The sequence below is a fragment of the Protomyctophum parallelum genome (assembly GCF_964188405.1).
Source record: "Protomyctophum parallelum genome assembly, chromosome: 6".
In the NCBI taxonomy this organism is placed as follows: domain Eukaryota; kingdom Metazoa; phylum Chordata; class Actinopteri; order Myctophiformes; family Myctophidae; genus Protomyctophum; species Protomyctophum parallelum.
The window spans coordinates 33,335,555-33,358,305 of NC_139701.1; the positions used below are offsets into that span (position 1 = coordinate 33,335,555).

Here is a 22,751-nt window from a genome sequence, read left to right on the forward strand (position 1 = left end):
TACTGTCCTCCTACCTGACCACCCTGCTCTCCTCCTACCTGAATCCGACTCTCCTCCTACCTGACCACTCTGCTCTCCTCCTACCTGACCCCCCACCTACCTGACCACCTTACTCTCCTCCTACCTGACCCCACTAATCTCCTCCTACCTGCCCACGCTACTCTCCTCCTACCTGAACCCCGCACCTTGTACTAGGTGCGGACTATGGATATCATCTGATTTATCCACTGGGCCACTCCTACTCTAAGTGTCAGTGATTTGAACCATCACCGCCTACTAGGAGTATGTCGGGTTTGAACCGGCACACTTCTACTAGGTATAGACCGATTCTGTACCGGTTTCATGGTCGCAGCCTACGTATTTCCTGTAGGCGGATCCGCCATAGCTGCGGGGGAGATCAGCACGTCTTTCACTACAGTGAATGTAAAGTGACTTGTGTTCGTTGGCTCACGTTACGCTAATTACTAACACTACAACTTTACAAAGATGCCTGAAAAATCGGGACGAACGTGTGTCGTTTATGCCTGCTCCAACAGTAGTGGCAAAATTCATGCACTTAGGAGGAGACAAATTCTACGTCCTGACTCATCATGACGATTGTCTATGAGCGCAGGCTGCGCAGCGCCGGCAGCCATTAGATTCCCTGCGAGTGCAGAGGACAGATGTTCGCCAGAAGTGGGTCAAAAAGCGAGGACTTTGTTCCCACTTCCCAGGCACAAAGAACAGCATGGTAAGTTTGAGACTTTTCGTTAGTTGCCATTAACTACCATTAATATAATACTAGCATGCAGCCCCCATTGAGTGGTGAAATATGTTACATGTCATTAATAACTGTTCACTGTCCAGCTAGCGAAACACGTGGCGCCGATCGTTACATTTACAGTGAAAACGTGTTCATAAACATTCAGATTTCAAATATAAAGTACTCACTACGTGTGCCACGGGTGTTATAAATGTGCTGGTACAGCGATTAGCACTGCTGCATTCCACGTAGTTTAATAAATGGCATTTTTATCCAAGCGCCTCGTTATTTTTCTCAAACGGGGTGCGTTCGGAAAATACACAGTTTCTCACCGGGAGCGCACTCTCTCATTAGTTTGTATTGGCAGTGCGGTCAGCGTGAATATATCGAACACACCCACTGTTTCAGAGCGCAACACTCCTTCCTCGACCTGACAAAAAAACTGCTCGGATAAAATGCCTTTTATTAAACAACGCGGGATGCAGCAATGCTAATCGCCGTACCAGCACATTTCTAACACCCGTGCCCCACGTGGTGAGTACTTCATATTTGAAATCTGAATGTTTATGTACACGTTTTCACTCTAAATGTAACGATCGCGTAAAACAGACTGCAGTAGCATCATGTGAACAATGGCTAAGCTAACGCTAATAACATTGATTGATTGATTGATTGATTGATTGATTGAAAACAGTTTGCAGAATTACAGTATATTTCAAGCACAAACTCAATACAAAGACTGTTAACTGTGAGTGGACGACCCAATTAAACATTACTGTTTACACTTGTTTACAACAGGGTCCACCTTGTTCAATTCATCAAAACATAATTTTTAGTAGGCTAAGCTGCTCCTCAAAATAAGTCACATGCGGCGTGGGCCGCGTGGCATAATTGTGATTAATTATCAGTTGAGAAGATTCACTCATTGAAGGCTACTGTAAAAAGATAGAGGAATAAAGTGCATCATATGACTAATCTGCCCAAAATTAGTGGAAAATATGTTTTATGCGTTATTGAGTCTGTTATTATGTGGTACCAGCTATTCATCCTCATCGTTCTATCTTTAGGTGTGTTGAGTACACTTCCCAGATGGGAGGCCATTGAAAGAACACCCATAGTTCTGCAACTAGGATAAAAATATAATTTCCCCCTTAAAATTTACTGTCTGGTGTGATTGTTTTCATTTAATATTTGGTTTCTTTTGAAAACCAATAACTTAAAAAAAAGAAAGGTAAGCACTGTTTATTTTTCTTTCACAGAGGAGAATGCAGCCCCCCCCCCCCCCCCAAGAGAAGAGGCATTCAGTCATAAAGCAGCAGCAGGGCCTGAAGTGAAGACACAGCATCCAATGTGGAAAATGTTATGCCTCTGTGCATGAAGTTGGAGATACAGGCATGTGCAGATCAAAAAAATATTTATTTTACTTAATAATATACTTAATATAGCATCTTTTGGATTCTTTGATGACATTAATGCAGCGCAAAGTGCTTTACAGAGCAATAAAGAAAAAACAGAAAACATTTTCTCAACTGAAACTCATTAAATTCAAAAGAGGGCTAGTTTACTTTAGTCCATCCACTTTCATTACCCCGTGGGCTATCCTTGTGGATATTGCTGGAAGTAAGTGCTGAAAATACACGTCCTTCAGGTGGCTGATTTTCTCTGTAATCCACTCTTCATTGTATGGGACATCTGCAATGACCTGCTCATTTGGAGTCCAGACAATGAATTTACAATTTTTTTTTTTAGCACAATGCATCGCCACTTGTACCTGGTAATAGTACCCTAATCCTGATGCCGTTTCCCTCAGAATATATTTTCCATCCTTATGCCTCACATCGTACTTGTTAGAGTCAATCATTTTTAGCAGACTGCCATTGTGTGCCACAAGTTTTTTGGCTGTAGGACATTTAATTTCAATGATGGTATCGGCATCTATAATACCATCAAGGCTGGCACCAAGCCACTTTTCCTCTTCATGTACAACAAGTCCTGTACACTCCACAGTTATTCCTGTGGTCTCCTCAAACCACTTTCTTGCCAAAGGCTCGGATGTTTGGCCATGCCTAGTGGCTGTATTTCCGGCAAAGGTGCCATTCAATTTTCGTTCCACCCAGTTTTGTGGGTCAACCTTTTTGGGCACTTGAGAGGCCTCACTACTTGTGATTCTTATTTTTCGTTGATCTAGCCAAAATTGATTATTCTGGCCCTTGGATTGTACAAGAATTCTCTCCCTCTCACGTTTCCCACATAACACATGTCTTTCAAAAATACAGTTGCAAAGTTGACATTTTTGTTGAGCACATTGCTCGTGACATGTGGGCAGTTTATCAGTAACCTCTTTGGTTTGTGGCTGTGCAGTCAACAGATCATGCAAAAGGGTACCAGGTATGTTGGATAGACCAGCCATCTCAGGGGATGTGAGGTGCTGAATGACATCTGCATCTTTCTCAAATGCTGTTGACTTTATTTTCATTTTTTTCCGAGGTCCCTGGTCTGGCCCCCTGATGTTCTCGACTGTATCAGGCATCACATTGTCACACGTGGAACTGTTCCAGACACAAGCCTCATCGGTGCTTGCTGTGCCTGTGAACCCCTGACTGGCAGCATCTTTGATTTTGTACAGTATCCCTGCTGAATGACTGCAGCTCTTCCCTTGGTTGGCCATGCAGTCACAGTTCACATCCACCACTTTGCCATCCCTCCTCTGCAAGGTCAGTTCAACATGATGGTACTGTTTAATGTCCTGTGAGTAGCGAACAGGTCCTTTCAAGAGTATGTGCTCCTCATCTGGTAGCCTGTGGAGTATCTGGCCAACCCATCCGGAGCTCAGGTAATTTTGACCCTCTATCAGGGACCTGTAGTTGGCATTGGGTTGTTCATCACATGCCAGTCGGTGAAGGAAATATTCTTGAATACCTATCATAAAAATAAATAAAAACATTCGTTTTTTTAATAGGATTAATACCACTTATCTGTAATGATTAGGAAATACACAGTCTTAGATCATTAAGATTTGCATTTCATAATTTTTATTATGCAAACAAACAACAAACAGTAAACACAAGTTAACCACCCCAGGCAGCATTGGGATAAATACTAACTTAACCGCATGCATGCCATGGTGACTTTCTGGCAAAGAGATGGTGTAGGAAAATAGTCAAAGCTAGTCTAGTCTACTAGACAGTGTAATAATAAGACAGTGGTTTAAGCACTGATTGGCGATTGCCATCAATTAATTACCTTTATCAGTAACTGGAGGCCACTGTCTGACGTCGTCAATCCAGGTACTCATTCTGTTAGTCGCTGGCTGTCACAACCGACCGAGTTAGGTTTTGGTAAACCAAGCAGATAAAGACTGGTATGGTAGCAGCAGCCAAACACCAGCCAGACGCCAAGGGAATCAATTTATGCACCTACAGGGTGTGCACCCAGAGGGTGCCCAATCAAGCCAATCACTGTTATCTGGCCCCTGACTTTGACAAGATACTCCACATGCTACCAAATGATGAGCACAGTTCTGAAAGGACCTGTGTTACTCACAGGACATTATCATGTACCATCATGTTGAAGTAACTTTGCAGAGGAGGGATGGCAAAGTGGTGGATGTGAACTGCGACTGCTAGGCCAACCAACTTAAGGGAAGAGCTGCAGTCATTCAGCAGGGATACTGTACAAAATCAAAGATGCGGCCAGCCACACAGGCACAGCATGCACAGATGACAATGTGACAATGTGAGGCCTGATGCAGTTGACAACATCAGGGGGCCAGACCAGGGACCTCGATGAAAGTAACAGCTTTTGAGACGGATGCAATCCCCTGAGATGGCTGGTCTATCCAAAATACCTGGAACTCTTTTGCATAACGTGTTGACTGCACAGCCACAAAACAAAGCAAATGAAAAACTCACCATGTCATGAGCATGTCATGAGCTCAACACAAATGTAAACTTTGTAATGAAAATAAATGTGATATGTGGGAAACATGAGAGGGAGACAATTGCTGCACAAACAAAGGGCCAGAGTAGTTTATTTGGAGTAAATTAAAGGAAATCTGAATCATCAGTAGCCTCTGAAGTGCCCAAAAAAGAAAATCCACAAAACTGGGTGGAACGAAAATTGAATGGCACCTTTGCTGGTAGCCACTAGGCATGACCAAACATCGGAGCCTTTGACAACAAAGTGGTTTGAAGAGGATACAGGGATACAGGTATTCTAATAAACATTTTACTTATTGTGCATGAGGAGGGAAACTGAGAATTAATAATAATTGTTTATAATTTTTTCCATCTTTCTCTTTCTCAGGGGAATAGGAATCTGGGTAGGCTGAGAAACACCTGGAGAGTAGAGACTCTCCAAGACCTAAAGAACATTGGAATGAGCTGGCAGGAAGCAAAAGCCCAGGCCCAGGAGATTGAGATGGAGAGCTCTGGTGGACGCCCTATGCCCCTCGATGGGGTAAAGAGGATCAAGTCATGTCATGCTCATCTAGGCTTACATCCTCATCCACATCACATTCCTCTTCTTCCTCAATATCAGATGTTTCTTGTTGCTCAGTTTCAGTCTGAATTAACTTGGGTTGCAAATTACATAGCCCAGCACAAATACTCACAATGTCATCAACATGTTTTATACTACCTTGAATGACATAACTGACCATTTTAAAACCTTTGAACCTTCTAATTGCACGCTCTACATGGATTCTGACATTTGCTAGGCGCCGTGTTGCCACAACATCATGCCCAGGAAGTTCTTTGAGGCCGCGAGTAAAAGCTGGGAGAGCCAGAGTCACCCCTGGAGGCAACACATCTGAGATGGTGAACCCACGGTCTGCTAGGATTTGATCACCAGGAATCAGAAGTTCAAGAAGACCACTGTTCTTTGTGATGAAAGTGTCACTGGCCCGTCCACCAAATAGTTTTGATGTGAACATCACATAACCATTGGGGGCAATACAATATAATAATTTGTAAGTGTTATGATGTTTGTAGTTGCTGAATGTTTGGGATCGCTTTCTTAAGTGTTTTGGCCTTTGGACAAATATTTCTGTACAGTCTATTATGCATGTTGCTTTGGGATAATTTTTACTGAAACATGATGGCATTATTCTTCTGAGAGTATCCCTAGGCAACCACGCAATCACATTTTCCCTCATAAACCTAGCAAGTATTGGTCTCCAAAGTGAAAAGATCACACATGCTGAGGTCTTGCTTATTCCAAATCTTTTAGCCAAGTCTGTGAACATCAAACAAAGACGTAGCCTAGTTAAAACGAGTAACAGCTGGTCATGGACTGCTAATCTGGTCATCTTTGGAGGTGGGTGAAAAGCTATGAGGGAATGTAAAAGCTGCCAAAAACTTGCAATACCTATGCCCGTGTGAAACCTTGCATCTTTGTCATCTAGGTCATAGGCTGACAATGATGGTGTAGGATCAGTTTGTGTTGCACGGTTTGTTAACTTTATGGTAGAGTAGCTGTGGTCTGTAATAATTTCTGGACACTGGATTCCAATATCACGCTTCAGAGGCATGACATCAGTTTGTGTTGCACTGTTTGCCCTTGAGTTGATACGGAAGTAATTGTGGTCTGCAATATGTTCCATTCCGATATCACTGGTGTCTTCAGGTCCTGCTCTTAATTCTGTTGTTGTTGATGTTGTTGCGTTTAATTCTGTTGTTGTTGATGTTGTTGCGTTTTGTGTGCTGCTGCTGCTTGATGACCGAAGGCCTCTTCTCTTAGGGGGGGCTCTACCAGATGTCATTCTCCCCTGTGAAAGGAAAAGAAACGATGCACTACAAGTTGTTTTATTCAAAATAAACCTAATCTGTTGAACCAAAAACAATCACATCAAACTGTCAATTTGAAGGGGAGAATCAAACGTACATGTTTATATCCTAGTTGCAGAACTGGATACGGGTGTTCTTTTGTTGGCCTCCCATCTGGGAAGTGTACTCCACACACCTAAAGATAGAATAATTAGGATGAATAGTAAATACTGGTAGGCTACCAGATATAACTCATAATGCATTAAAATACTGTCCACTAAATGGTTTCATGTTATGCAATTTAGTTATATTATGCACTTTATGCCTCTATCTTGACTGCAAAAACGCCTTCTCAACTAATAATTTTACCCACCTTGTGATGTGATAAAGATTTATTCTGATTTAGAAAATACTGTCCACTAAATGGTTTCATGTATCATGTTATGCAATTAGTTATATTATGCACTTTATGCCTCTATTTTGACTGCAAAAACGCCTTCTCAACTAATAATTTTACCCACCTTGTGATGTGATAAAGATTTATTCTGATTCAGAAAATACTGTCCACTAAATGGTGGCATAGCCATTTCATAGAGTGGACGTTGTACATTGCTTTGCACCATTTCATAGGGGGTAGACTAGATTGTCAACATTCAGCTTTGTTTATGTGTAGAACCCTACCATACAACTGTGTCCTGCAGTATTTGTGTTCATTAGACTGTCATAGTTTGTCCAAATAGCCTAGTATTTAATCACAATAATGTCAAGCCACAGGTGACTTATTTACTAACAATGATGAACTAGTTGAGATAACATTTCACTCCTCAATGGGGGCTGCATGCTAGCATTAATGGTATAACTAACAAAAAGTATCCAAAAGTTACCGTGCTGTTCTTTGTGGGAACAAAGTCCTTTATGTTGATGTTTTTGATCCACATCTGGCGCACGTCATTGTCCTCTGCACGCCCAGGGAATCTGTGCAAACCGTATGGCTTTTGGCATGGACAATCTTCATGATGTAGAGGTTTGTGTTTTTGACATTCAGTTTCTTTCCAGAGTTGGATTTTGCCACTACTGTTGGAGCAGCCATGAACTGCACACGTTCGTCCCGATTTTTTGGGCATCTTTGTAACGTTATAGAGTTATCAATTAGCGTAACGTGAGCCAACGAAAACAAGACACTTTACATTCACTGTAATGAAAGACGTGCTGATCTCCCCCGCAGCTATGGCGGATCCGCCTACAGGAAATACGTAGGCTGCGACCATGAAACCGGTACGGAATCGGTCTATACTACGGATATCATTTGACTTATCCGCTGGGCCATTGAGGCACACAATCATGTTGAATTTCTGGGCTGCTTTAAAGTTGTCCTTCTGGAAATCAGTGTGCAAAGCAAAGTGTCACAGTTATGACTAATGTGGGATTTGAACCCTGGACCTGTGGCTCCCAAGGACAGCCTCTCATCACACTGAGCTAACTGCTGGATACTACTACACAGCTTTTTTGTGCTATTTGATGTAAGTGTGGAAAGCAAAGTGTCACAGTAAAGAAAGACCACTGGGACACGCCTACTGTAGGTGTTGGTGATTTGAACACCGCATGTCGGGTTTGAACCGGCACACTTCTACTAGGTATACTACGGATATCATCTGACTTATCCGTTGGGCCACCGAGGCACACAAACATGGTGAATTTCTGGGCTGCTTTAAAGTTGTCCTTCTGGAAATCAGTGTGCAAAGCAAAGTGTCACAGTTATGACTAATGTGGGATTTGAACACTGGACCTGTGGCTCCCAAGGACAGCCTCTCATCACACTGAGCTAACTGCTGGATACTACTACACAGCTTTTTTGTGCTATTTGATGTAAGTGTGGAAAGCAAAGTGTCACAGTAAAGAAAGACCGCTGGGACACGCCTACTGTAGGTGTTGGTGATTTGAACACCGCATGTCGGGTTTGAACCGGCATACTTCTACTAGGTATACTACGGATATCATCTGACTTATCCGTTGGGCCACCGAGGCAAACAAACATGGTGAATTTCTGGGCTGCTTTAAAGTTGTCCTTCTGGAAATCAGTGTGCAAAGCAAAGTGTCACAGTTATGACTAATGTGGGATTTGAACACTGGACCTGTGGCTCCCAAGGACAGCCTCTCATCACACTGAGCTAACTGCTGGATACTACTACACAGCTTTTTTGTGCTATTTGATGTAAGTGTGGAAAGCAAAGTGTCACAGTAAAGAAAGACCGCTGGGACACGCCCACTCTAGGTGTTGGTGATTTGAACACCGCATGTCGTATGTCGGGTTTGAACCGGCACAATTCTATTAGGTATACTACGGATATCATCTGACTTATCCGTTGGGCCACTGAGGCACACAAACATGGTGAATTTCTGGGCTGCTTTAAAGTTGTCCTTCTGGAAATCAGTGTGCAAAGCAAAGTGTCACAGTTATGACTAATGTGGGATTTGAACCCTGGACCTGTGGCTCCCAAGGACAGCCTCTCATCACACTGAGCTAACTGCTGGATACTACTACACAGCTTTTTTGTGCTATTTGATGTAAGTGTGGAAAGCAAAGTGTCACAGTAAAGAAAGACCGCTGGGACATGCCTACTCTAGGTGTTGGTGATTTGAACACCGCATGTCGTATGTCGGGTTTGAACCGGCACACTTCTACTAGGTATACTACGGATATCATCTGACTTATCCGTTGGGCCACTGAGGCACACAAACATGGTGAATTTCTGGGCTGCTTTAAAGTTGTCCTTCTGGAAATCAGTGTGCAAAGCAAAGTGTCACAGTTATGACTAGTGTGGGATTTGAACCCTGGACCTGTGGCTCCCAAGGACAGCCTCTCATCACACTGAGCTAACTGCTGGATACTACTACACAGCTTTTTTGTGCTATTTGATGTAAGTGTGGAAAGCAAAGTGTCACAGTAAAGAAAGACCGCTGGGACATGCCTACTCTAGGTGTTGGTGATTTGAACACCGCATGTCGTATGTCGGGTTTGAACCGGCACACTTCTACTAGGTATACTACGGATATCATCTGACTTATCCGTTGGGCCACTGAGGCACACAAACATGGTGAATTTCTGGGCTGCTTTAAAGTTGTCCTTCTGGAAATCAGTGTGCAAAGCAAAGTGTCACAGTTATGACTAGTGTGGGATTTGAACCCTGGACCTGTGGCTCCCAAGGACAGCCTCTCATCACACTGAGCTAACTGCTGGATACTACTACACAGCTTTTTTGTGCTATTTGATGTAAGTGTGGAAAGCAAAGTGCTTTTTTGTTTGTTTGCTTGTAAGTTACAAATCCAGAATATATTTTTCAATGTATTGTTAGTTCTTAAACAAAAACTCATACAGTTCATCCCACAGTGAGATCAGCTTGAGAGTCATACAGTTGTCTGTACCTCATTTCAACTGCCGAATCACAGGTTTGAACCAGGAACCTTCAGATCTACAGTCTAACGCTCTCCCAACTGAGCTATTACAGCTAGCAAGTAACACATCCAGTATTTATTTTTACATTGACTGTTACTTGTTACTTCTTAAACAAAAAAACTCATAAAGTTTTTCAACCAGTGAGATCAGCCTAAGAGTCGTAGGATTTTCTGTACCTCATTTCAACTGCCGAAAGCCTGGATTGAACCAGGGACCTTTAGATCTTCAGTCTAATGCTCTACCAAATGCGCTAATTTGGCTTTTAAGTGTCACATCCAGAATATATTTTTCAATTGATTGTTAGTTCTTAAACAAATAAACTCATACAGTTTTCCCCCAGTGAGATCAGCCTGGGAGTCATATGGTTTTCTGTACCTCATTTGACCTGCTGAAAACCGGTTCCATTTGTACACTGTCAAAGTAACTAACTTAATACTATCAACATCTATCTATTCTATAGTCCCTCTACAACAGTGGTTCCCAAACCTTTTCTTGTCAAGGACCCCTGAATTTACACTTTATTAACCTGTGGAACCGGAACCTGAACCTGAACCTAACCCTAACCCTAACCCTAACCCCATAAGAGAAGATTGTTACAGATCTAGCAGTGATCTAGAATGATCAATTATATTAATAAAACGTCAAAAACTGTGAAAATGAAGAAAATGAAGTTGAAGAATCACTATAAATCTAAAACAGGTCAGAGTATTTCATCCAGTTATAAACAAGGAAGTGGTCCGGGTCTGCGACCATTTGATTGGACGAGACAATGTAAGGAGCCCTAGGATTGGCTGAAGGCAGACCGATCTGATTGGCCAAGGAATCTGTCAATCAGAATGATTGGCACGTCAAAAACCAGCACCTTCCTACTGAGTGTGTTGGGTTTGAACTAGCACAATTCTACAAGGTACTCTACAGATAACTTGTGATTTATCCGCTGGGCCACTTAGCGGCACACAGTTCAGCTGGAATTTCCAGGCCACTTGATGTCAGTGTGGAAAGGAAAACTTCACAGTAAATAGTTGAGTGTTTGGCTGATATTTTTTAATCCTCCAAATCATGAAGTACACATGTATGTCTTACAAACCCATGAACTATAGTATGTATTTTTTTATCCTTCAAAATCATGAAAAACAACATATTATCGTAAGTCTTCCGAAACTATATACAGTTTTTGGTAACTCATTTCAACTGCCGAAACACAGGATTGAACTAGGGACATTTAGATCTTCAGTCTAATGCTCTTCCAACTGAGCTATTTCGGCTTGTAAGTGACACATCCAGAATGTATTTTTCAATGCATTGTTAGTTCTTAAACATAAACACATACAGTTCATCCCGCAGTGAGATCAGCTTGAGAGTCATACGGTTGTCTGTACCTCATTTCTACTGCCGACTCACCATCTCCCGATCATGTGGCAGCGTTCTAACACACTGAGCCACTGGTTCCAGACAATGCACACTGCTTTTTTGTTTGTTTTCTTCTTCTGGAATTGGTCTTGAAAATAAAGATTTATTTGGGGTTTGAACTCACCATCTCCCAAACATGTGGACAGTGTTCTAACACACTGAGCCACTGGCTCCAGACAATTCACACTGCTTTTTTGTTTGTTTGCTTGTAAGTGACACATCCAGAATGTATTTTTCAATGTATTGTTAGTTCTTAAACAAAAACTCATACAGTTCAACCCACAGTGAGATCAGCTTGAGAGTCATACGGTTGTCTGTACCTCATTTCAACTGCCGAATCACAGGTTTGAACCAGGAACCTTCAGATCTACAGTCTAACGTTCTCCCAACTGAGCTATTACAGCTTGCAAGTAACACATCCAGTATTTATTTTTACATTGACTTTTACTTGTTACTTCTTAAACAAAAAAACTCATAAAGTTTTTCACCCAGTGAGATCAGCTTAAGAGTTGTAGGATTTTCTGTACCTCATTTCAACTGCCGAAAGTCTGGATTGAACCAGGGACCTTTAGATCTTCAGTCTAATGCTCTACCAAATGCGCTAATTTGGCTTGTAAGTGTCACATCCAGAATATATTTTTCAATTGATTGTTAGTTCTTAAACAAATAAACTCATACAGTTTTCCCCCAGTGAGATCAGCCTGGGAGTCATATGGTTTTCTGTACCTCATTTGACCTGCTGAAAACCGGTTCCATTTGTACACTGTCAAAGTAACTAACTTAATACTATCAACATCTATCTATTCTATAGTCCCTCTACAACAGTGGTTCCCAAACCTTTTCTTGTCAAGGACCCCCACATTTACACTTTATTAACCTGTGGAACCGGAACCTGAACCTGAACCTGAACCTGAACCTAACCCTAACCCTAACCCTAACCCTAACCCTAACCCTAACCCTAACCCTAACCCTAACCCTAACCCTAACCCCATAAGAGAAGATTGTTACAGATCTAGCAGTGATCTAGAATGATCAATTATATTAATAAAACGTCAAAAACTGTGAAAATGAAGAAAATGAAGTTGAAGAATCACTATAAATCTAAAACAGGTCAGAGTATTTCATCCAGTTATAAACAAGGAAGTGGTCCGGGTCTGCGACCATTTGATTGGACGAGACAATGTAAGGAGCCCTAGGATTGGCTGAAGGCAGACCGATCTGATTGGCCAAGGAATCTGTCAATCAGAATGATTGGCACGTCAAAAACCAGCACCTTCCTACTGAGTGTGTTGGGTTTGAACTAGCACAATTCTACAAGGTACTCTACAGATAACTTGTGACTTATCCGCTGGGCCACTTAGCGGCACACAGTTCAGCTGGAATTTCCAGGCCACTTGATGTCAGTGTGGAAAGGAAAACTTCACAGTAAATAGTTGAGTGTTTGGCTGATATTTTTTAATCCTCCAAATCATGAAGTACACATGTATGTCTTACAAACCCATGAACTATAGTATGTCTTTTTTTATCCTTCAAAATCATGAAAAACAACATATTATAGTAAGTCTTCCGAAACTATATACAGTTTTTGGTAACTCATTTCAACTGCCGAAACACAGGATTGAACTAGGGACGTTTAGATCTTCAGTCTAATGCTCTTCCAACTGAGCTATTTCGGCTTGTAAGTGACACATCCAGAATGTATTTTTCAATGCATTGTTAGTTCTTAAACATAAACACATACAGTTCATCCCACAGTGAGATCAGCTTGAGAGTCATACGGTTGTCTGTACCTCATTTCTACTGCCTACTCAACATCTCCCGATCATGTGGCAGCGTTCTAACACACTGAGCCACTGGCTCCAGACAATGCACACTGCTTTTTCGTTTGCTTTCTTCTTCTGAAATTGGTCTTGAAAATAAAGATTTATTTGGGGTTTGAACTCACCATCTCCCAAACATGTGGACAGTGTTCTAACACACTGAGCCACTGGCTCCAGACAATTCACACTGCTTTTTTGTTTGTTTGCTTGTAAGTGACACATCCAGAATGTATTTTTCAATGTATTGTTAGTTCTTAAACAAAAACCCATACAGTTCATCCCACAGTGAGATCAGCTTGAGAGTCATACGGTTGTCTGTACCTCATTTCAACTGCCGAATCACAGGTTTGAACCAGGAACCTTCAGATCTACAGTCTAACGCTCTCCCAACTGAGCTATTACAGCTTGCAAGTAACACATCCAGTATTTATTTTTACATTGACTTTTACTTGTTACTTCTTAAACAAAAAAACTCATCAAGTTTTTCACCCAGTGAGATCAGCTTAAGAGTCGTAGGATTTTCTGTACCTCATTTCAACTGCCGAAAGTCTGGATTGAACCAGGGACCTTTAGATCTTCAGTCTAATGCTCTACCAAATGCGCTAATTTGGCTTGTAAGTGTCACATCCAGAATATATTTTTCAATTGATTGTTAGTTCTTAAACAAATAAACTCATACAGTTTTCCCCCAGTGAGATCAGCCTGGGAGTCATATGGTTTTCTGTACCTCATTTGACCTGCTGAAAACCGGTTCCATTTGTACACTGTCAAAGTAACTAACTTAATACTATCAACATCTATCTATTCTATAGTCCCTCTACAACAGTGGTTCCCAAACCTTTTCTTGTCAAGGACCCCCACATTTACACTTTATTAACCTGTGGAACCGGAACCTGAACCTGAACCTAACCCTAACCCTAACCCTAACCCTAACCCTAACCCTAACCCTAACCCTAACCCTAACCCCATAAGAGAAGATTGTTACAGATCTAGCAGTGATCTAGAATGATCAATTATATTAATAAAACGTCAAAAACTGTGAAAATGAAGAAAATGAAGTTGAAGAATCACTATAAATCTAAAACAGGTCAGAGTATTTCATCCAGTTATAAACAAGGAAGTGGTCCGGGTCTGCGACCATTTGATTGGACGAGACAATGTAAGGAGCCCTAGGATTGGCTGAAGGCAGACCGATCTGATTGGCCAAGGAATCTGTCAATCAGAATGATTGGCACGTCAAAAACCAGCACCTTCCTACTGAGTGTGTTGGGTTTGAACTAGCACAATTCTACAAGGTACTCTACAGATAACTTGTGACTTATCCGCTGGGCCACTTAGCGGCACACAGTTCAGCTGGAATTTCCAGGCCACTTGATGTCAGTGTGGAAAGGAAAACTTCACAGTAAATAGTTGAGTGTTTGGCTGATATTTTTTAATCCTCCAAATCATGAAGTACACATGTATGTCTTCCAAACCCATGAACTATAGTATGTCTTTTTTTATCCTTCAAAATCATGAAAAACAACATATTATAGTAAGTCTTCCGAAACTATATACAGTTTTTGGTAACTCATTTCAACTGCCGAAACACAGGATTGAACTAGGGACGTTTAGATCTTCAGTCTAATGCTCTTCCAACTGAGCTATTTCGGCTTGTAAGTGACACATCCAGAATGTATTTTTCAATGCATTGTTAGTTCTTAAACATAAACTCATACAGTTCATCCCGCAGTGAGATCAGCTTGAGAGTCATACGGTTGTCTGTACCTCATTTCTACTGCCGACTCACCATCTCCCGATCATGTGGCAGCGTTCTAACACACTGAGCCACTGGCTCCAGACAATTCACACTGCTTTTTTTTTTTTTTTGCTTGTAAGTGACACATCCAGAATGTATTTTTCAATGTATTGTTAGTTCTTAAACAAAAACTCATACAGTTCAACCCACAGTGAGATCAGCTCGAGAGTCATACGGTTGTCTGTACCTCATTTCAACTGCCGAATCACAGGTTTGAACCAGGAACCTTCAGATCTACAGTCTAACGCTCTCCCAACTGAGCTATTACAGCTTGCAAGTAACACATCCAGTATTTATTTTTACATTGACTTTTACTTGTTACTTCTTAAACAAAAAAACTCATAAAGTTTTTCACCCAGTGAGATCAGCTTAAGAGTCGTAGGATTTTCTGTACCTCATTTCAACGGCCGAAAGTCTGGATTGAACCAGGGACCTTTAGATCTTCAGTCTAATGCTCTACCAAATGCTCTAATTTGGCTTGTAAGTGTCACATCCAGAATATATTTTTCAATTGATTGTTAGTTCTTAAACAAATAAACTCATACAGTTTTCCCCCAGTGAGATCAGCCTGGGAGTCATATGGTTTTCTGTACCTCATTTGACCTGCTGAAAACCGGTTCCATTTGTACACTGTCAAAGTAACTAACTTAACACTATCAACATCTATCTATTCTATAGTCCCTCTACAACAGTGGTTCCCAAACCTTTTCTTGTCAAGGACCCCCACATTTACACTTTATTAACCTGTGGAACCGGAACCTGAACCTGAACCTGAACCTAACCCTAACCCTAACCCTAATCCTAACCCTAACCCCATAAGAGAAGATTGTTACAGATCTAGCAGTGATCTAGAATGATCAATTATATTAATAAAACGTCAAAAACTGTGAAAATGAAGAAAATGAAGTTGAAGAATCACTATAAATCTAAAACAGGTCAGAGTATTTCATCCAGTTATAAACAAGGAAGTGGTCCGGGTCTGCGACCATTTGATTGGACGAGACAATGTAAGGAGCCCTAGGATTGGCTGAAGGCAGACCGATCTGATTGGCCAAGGAATCTGTCAATCAGAATGATTGGCACGTCAAAAACCAGCACCTTCCTACTGAGTGTGTTGGGTTTGAACTAGCACAATTCTACAAGGTACTCTACAGATAACTTGTGATTTATCCGCTGGGCCACTTAGCGGCACACAGTTCAGCTGGAATTTCCAGGCCACTTGATGTCAGTGTGGAAAGGAAAACTTCACAGTAAATAGTTGAGTGTTTGGCTGATATTTTTTAATCCTCCAAATCATGAAGTACACATGTATGTCTTACAAACCCATGAACTATAGTATGTCTTTTTTTATCCTTCAAAATCATGAAAAACAACATATTATCGTAAGTCTTCCGAAACTATATACAGTTTTTGGTAACTCATTTCAACTGCCGAAACACAGGATTGAACTAGGGACGTTTAGATCTTCAGTCTAATGCTCTTCCAACTGAGCTATTTCGGCTTGTAAGTGACACATCCAGAATGTATTTTTCAATGCATTGTTAGTTCTTAAACATAAACATACAGTTCATCCCGCAGTGAGATCAGCTTGAGAGTCATACGGTTGTCTGTACCTCATTTCTACTGCCGACTCACCATCTCCCGATCATGTGGCAGCGTTCTAACACACTGAGCCACTGGCTCCAGACAATTCACACTGCTTTTTTGTTTTTTTGCTTGTAAGTGACACATCCAGAATGTATTTTTCAATGTATTGTTAGTTCTTAAACAAAAACTCATACAGTTCAACCCACAGTGAGATCAGCTTGAGAGTCATACGGTTGTCTGTACCTCATTTCAACTGCCGAATCACAGGTTTGAACCAGGAACCTTCAGATCTACAGTCTAACGCTCTCCCAACTGAGCTATTACAGCTTGCAAGTAACACATCCAGTATTTATTTTTACATTGACTTTTACTTGTTACTTCTTAAACAAAAAAACTCATAAAGTTTTTCACCCAGTGAGATCAGCTTAAGAGTCGTAGGATTTTCTGTACCTCATTTCAACTGCCGAAAGTCTGGATTGAACCAGGGACCTTTAGATCTTCAGTCTAATGCTCTACCAAATGCGCTAATTTGGCTTGTAAGTGTCACATCCAGAATATATTTTTCAATTGATTGTTAGTTCTTAAACAAATAAACTCATACAGTTTTCCCCCAGTGAGATCAGCCTGGGAGTCATATGGTTTTCTTTTCTGTACCTCATTTGACCTGCTGAAAACCGGTTCCATTTGTACACTGTCAAAGTAACTAACTTAATACTATCAACATCTATCTATTCTATAGTCCCTCTACAACAGTGGTTCCCAAACCTTTTCTTGTCAAGGACCCCCACATTTACACTTTATTAACCTGTGGAACCTGAACCTGAACCTGAACCTGAACCTGAACCTGAACCTGAACCTGAACCTGAACCTGAACCTGAACCTGAACCTGAACCTGAACCTGAACCTGAACCTGAACCTGAACCTGAACCTGAACCTGAACCTGAACCTGAACCTGAACCTGAACCTGAACCTGAACCTGAACCTGAACCTGACCCCATAAGAGAAGATTGTTACAGATCTAGCAGTGATCTAGAATGATCAATTATATTAATAAAACGTCAAAAACTGTGAAAATGAAGAAAATGAAGTTGAAGAATCACTATAAATCTAAAACAGGTCAGAGTATTTCATCCAGTTATAAACAAGGAAGTGGTCCGGGTCTGCGACCATTTGATTGGAGGAGACAATGTAAGGAGCCCTAGGATTGGCTGAAGGCAGACCGATCTGATTGGCCAAGGAATCTGTCAATCAGAATGATTGGCACGTCAAAAACCAGCACCTTCCTACTGAGTGTGTTGGGTTTGAACTAGCACAATTCTACAAGGTACTCTACAGATAACTTGTGATTTATCCGCTGGGCCACTTAGCGGCACACAGTTCAGCTGGAATTTCCAGGCCACTTGATGTCAGTGTGGAAAGGAAAACTTCACAGTAAATAGTTGAGTGTTTGGCTGATATTTTTTAATCCTCCAAATCATGAAGTACACATGTATGTCTTACAAACCCATGAACTATAGTATGTCTTTTTTTATCCTTCAAAATCATGAAAAACAACATATTATCGTAAGTCTTCCGAAACTATATACAGTTTTTGGTAACTCATTTCAACTGCCGAAACACAGGATTGAACTAGGGACGTTTAGATCTTCAGTCTAATGCTCTTCCAACTGAGCTATTTCGGCTTGTAAGTGACACATCCAGAATGTATTTTTCAATGCATTGTTAGTTCTTAAACATAAACACATACAGTTCATCCCGCAGTGAGATCAGCTTGAGAGTCATACGGTTGTCTGTACCTCATTTCTACTGCCGACTCACCATCTCCCGATCATGTGGCAGCGTTCTAACACACTGAGCCACTGGCTCCAGACAATGCACACTGCTTTTTTGTTTGTTTTCTTCTTCTGGAATTGGTCTTGAAAATAAAGATTTATTTGGGGTTTGAACTCACCATCTCCCCAACATGTGGACAGTGTTCTAACACACTGAGCCACTGGCTCCAGACAATTCACACTGCTTTTTTGTTTGTTTGCTTGTAAGTGACACATCCAGAATGTATTTTTCAATGTATTGTTAGTTCTTAAACAAAAACTCATACAGTTCAACCCACAGTGAGATCAGCTTGAGAGTCATACGGTTGTCTGTACCTCATTTCAACTGCCGAATCACAGGTTTGAACCAGGAACCTTCAGATCTACAGTCTAACGTTCTCCCAACTGAGCTATTACAGCTTGCAAGTAACACATCCAGTATTTATTTTTACATTGACTTTTACTTGTTACTTCTTAAACAAAAAAACTCAAAGTTTTTCCCCCAGTGAGATCAGCTTAAGAGTTGTAGGATTTTCTGTACGTCATTTCAACTGCCGAAAGTCTGGATTGAACCAGGGACCTTTAGATCTTCAGTCTAATGCTCTACCAAATGCGCTAATTTGGCTTGTAAGTGTCACATCCAGAATATATTTTTCAATTGATTGTTAGTTCTTAAACAAATAAACTCATACAGTTTTCCCCCAGTGAGATCAGCCTGGGAGTCATATGGTTTTCTGTACCTCATTTGACCTGCTGAAAACCGGTTCCATTTGTACACTGTCAAAGTAACTAACTTAATACTATCAACATCTATCTATTCTATAGTCCCTCTACAACAGTGGTTCCCAAACCTTTTCTTGTCAAGGACCCCCACATTTACACTTTATTAACCTGTGGAACCGGAACCGGAACCTGAACCTAACCCTAACCCTAACCCTAACCCTAACCCTAACCCTAACCCCATAAGAGAAGATTGTTACAGATCTAGCAGTGATCTAGAATGATCAATTATATAAATAAAACGTCAAAAACTGTGAAAATGAAGAAAATGAAGTTGAAGAATCACTATAAATCTAAAACAGGTCAGAGTATTTCATCCAGTTATAAACAAGGAAGTGGTCCGGGTCTGCGACCATTTGATTGGACGAGACAATGTAAGGAGCCCTAGGATTGGCTGAAGGCAGACCGATCTGATTGGCCAAGGAATCTGTCAATCAGAATGATTGGCACGTCAAAAACCAGCACCTTCCTACTGAGTGTGTTGGGTTTGAACTAGCACAATTCTACAAGGTACTCTACAGATAACTTGTGATTTATCCGCTGAGCCACTTAGCGGCACACAGTTCAGCTGGAATTTCCAGGCCACTTGATGTCAGTGTGGAAAGGAAAACTTCACAGTAAATAGTTGAGTGTTTGGCTGATATTTTTTAATCCTCCAAATCATAAAGTACACATGTATGTCTTACAAACCCATGAACTATAGTATGTCTTTTTTTATCCTTCAAAATCAGGAAAAACAACATATTATCGTAAGTCTTCCGAAACTATATACAGTTTTCTGTAACTCATTTCAACTGCCGAAACACAGGATTGAACTAGGGACGTTTAGATCTTCAGTCTAATGCTCTTCCAACTGAGCTATTTCAGCTTGTAAGTGACACATCCAGAATGTATTTTTCAATGCATTGTTAGTTCTTAAACATAAACTCATACAGTTCATACCGCAGTAAGATCAGCTTGAGAGTCATACGGTTGTCTGTATCTCATTTCTACTGCCGACTCACCATCTCCCGATCATGTGGCAGCGTTCTAACACACTGAGCCACTGGCTCCAGACAATTCACACTGCTTTTTTGTTTGTTTTCTTCTTCTGCAATTGGTCTTGAAAATAAACACTTATTTGGGGTTTGAACTCACCATCTCCAAAACATGTGGACAGTGTTCTAACACACTGAGCCACTGGCTCCAGACAATTCACACTGCTTTTTGTTTGTTTGGTTGTAAGTGACACATCCAGAATGTATTTTTCAATGTATTGTTAGTTCTTAAACATAAACTCATACAGTTCATCCCACAGTGAGATCAGCTTGAGAGTCATACGGTTGTCTGTACCTCATTTCAACTGCTGAATCTCAGGTTTGAACCAGGAACCTTCAGATCTACAGTCTAACCCTCTCCCAACTGAGCTATTAAGGCTTGCAAGTAACACATCCAGTATTTATTTTTACATTGACTGTTACTTGTTACTTCTTAAACAAAAAAACTCAAAGTTTTTCACCCAGTGAGATCAGCCTAAGAGTCATAGGATTTTCTGTACCTCATTTCAACTGCCGAAAGTCTGGATTGAACCAGGGACATTTAGATCTTCAGTCTAATGCTCTACCAACTGCGCTAATTTGGCTTGTAAGTGTCATATCCAGAATATATTTTTCAATTGATTGTTAGTTCTTAATCAAAAACTCATACAGTTTTCCCCCAGTGAGATCAGCCTGGGAGTCATACGGTTTTCTGTACCTCATTTGACCTGCTGAAAACCGGTTCCATTTGTACACTGTCAAAGTCACTAACTTATCATCTAGTATAGACCCTCTACAACAGTGCTTCCCAAACCTTTTCTTGTCAAGGACCCCCGAATTTACACTTTATTAGCCCGTGGAACCTAACCCTAACCCTAACCTGGCTATAATCCATGGTCAAAAACGATGAAAAACGAGGATTTGAAAAAAAGACAAAATCACTTCTAGACCATGGGCTATAGTGATTTTCGTCCTCAAAAATGATGAAAAACTGCATTCTACAGTTCCCTAACCCTAACCCTTGATCGTAGGAGATAGTAATGTAGGACTCTACAGATCGAGTGCTATCCAGTCATAAAGTTTGAACACTTGAAGAAACTACTACAGAAAACTGGAAACACCGCCAATGTGGCGCACTGCATCCTATCTGTAGGAATGAACAATCGACAGCAGGTGACAGAAACAGAAACAGGACGGAAGACAATGAGGGTGGACACAAGTGTGGCCTGATAATTTGCCCAGCTGGTACCCACTTAAGGCCCAATCAGATCCCAGTTCAAACCCATATAGGCAAACACAGTTGGCACACATGGTTCTGAAATAAAATGGCCCATTTGGATACCACGTAAAACCGAGTTAGAAACCCACATGGGCTAACATGGGTGGGCCCTTTGTGAATACTGGGTGCACGGCCCACTTGGAACCCAAGCCCATAGCCCATGTCAAAACCAAATTGGGCCCAGGTGGACATGTTAGCTGGGGTAATACATAATTGACACAGTGTAAGACTTCTCAACAATATGGGCCATAAGAAAGTCTACATTTGTCAACAGAAGTAATAAATATGACAGTGTAAGACTATATGGGCCATAAGAAAGTCTACATTTGTCAACAGAGGTAATAAAAATGACAGTGTAAGACTATATGGGCCATATGAAAGTCTACATTTGTCAACAGAGGTAATAACAATGACAGTGTAAGACTATATGGGCCATAAGATAGTACATTTGTCAACAGAGGTAATACAAATAACAGTGTATGGGCCATATGAAAGTCTACATTTGTCAACAGAGGTAATAACAATGACAGTGTAAGACTATATGGGCCATATGAATGTCTACATTTGTCAACAGAGGTAATAACAATGACAGTGTAAGACTATATGGGCCATATGAAAGTCTACATTTGTCAACAGAGGTAATAACAATGACAGTGTAAGACTATATGGGCCATATGAAAGTCTACATTTGTCAACAGAGGTAATAACAATGACAGTGTAAGACTATATGGGCCATATGAAAGTCTACATTTGTCAACATAGGTAATAAAATGACAGTGTAAGACTATATGGGCCATATGAAAGTCTACAGTTGTCAACATAGGTAATACAAATGACAGTGTAAGACTTTTCTCACCAATATGGGCCATTGTTACATTATGAACTTTTATTACATTATGAGCTGCCTTATGTTCGTTCATAACGTAACACGTCTTTTATAGAAAAATCTGTTATTACGTTATGCGCTCATGATTTTATTACATTATGAGCTGATTATTACATTATGAGTTTTTATTACATTTAACTTATTACATTATGAGCCTTTTTGAGCCCTTATTACATTATGAGTTGCTACAAGGTGCTATAGGCACATTTCTGAGTATTTGAGAGTAACCTGGTCGGTAGAATATAGGTTTGTTTGTAATGTAACTCAGGAATCCAAGAAGTAGGAGAAATACAGACACCAGTAGGTGGCGGTAATGCACAGTTTTGTTTGCCAACCGCCAATAAACTCCACAAGAAGAAGAAGAAGAAGAGTACGTCATACCAGGAAGTGGATTATAATATTT

General features: G+C 40.8%; 1 protein-coding gene across 2 annotated transcripts; it reads left to right on the forward strand.

The window, feature by feature from the left end:
• Positions 1 to 2,845: 2,845 nt before the first annotated feature.
• On the forward strand, positions 2,846 to 5,555 carry LOC310860251 (uncharacterized protein; the record flags this gene model as incomplete). Of its 2 annotated transcripts, XM_083767063.1 has the most annotated exons (3): positions 4,814 to 4,952; positions 5,048 to 5,200; positions 5,460 to 5,555. In XM_083767063.1, the coding sequence occupies exons 1-3, from the start codon at positions 4,866 to 4,868 to the stop codon at positions 5,553 to 5,555; spliced, it is 336 nt and encodes a 111-aa protein (XP_083623189.1). In that variant the 5' UTR covers positions 4,814 to 4,865. The 2 variants fall into 2 exon arrangements, 1 of the variants encoding a protein (XP_083623189.1); XR_014569358.1 differs by lacking the exons at positions 4,814 to 4,952; positions 5,460 to 5,555 and adding an exon at positions 2,846 to 3,456 and having other exon boundaries at positions 5,048 to 5,183.
• Between the last annotated feature and the right edge of the window lie 17,196 nt (positions 5,556 to 22,751).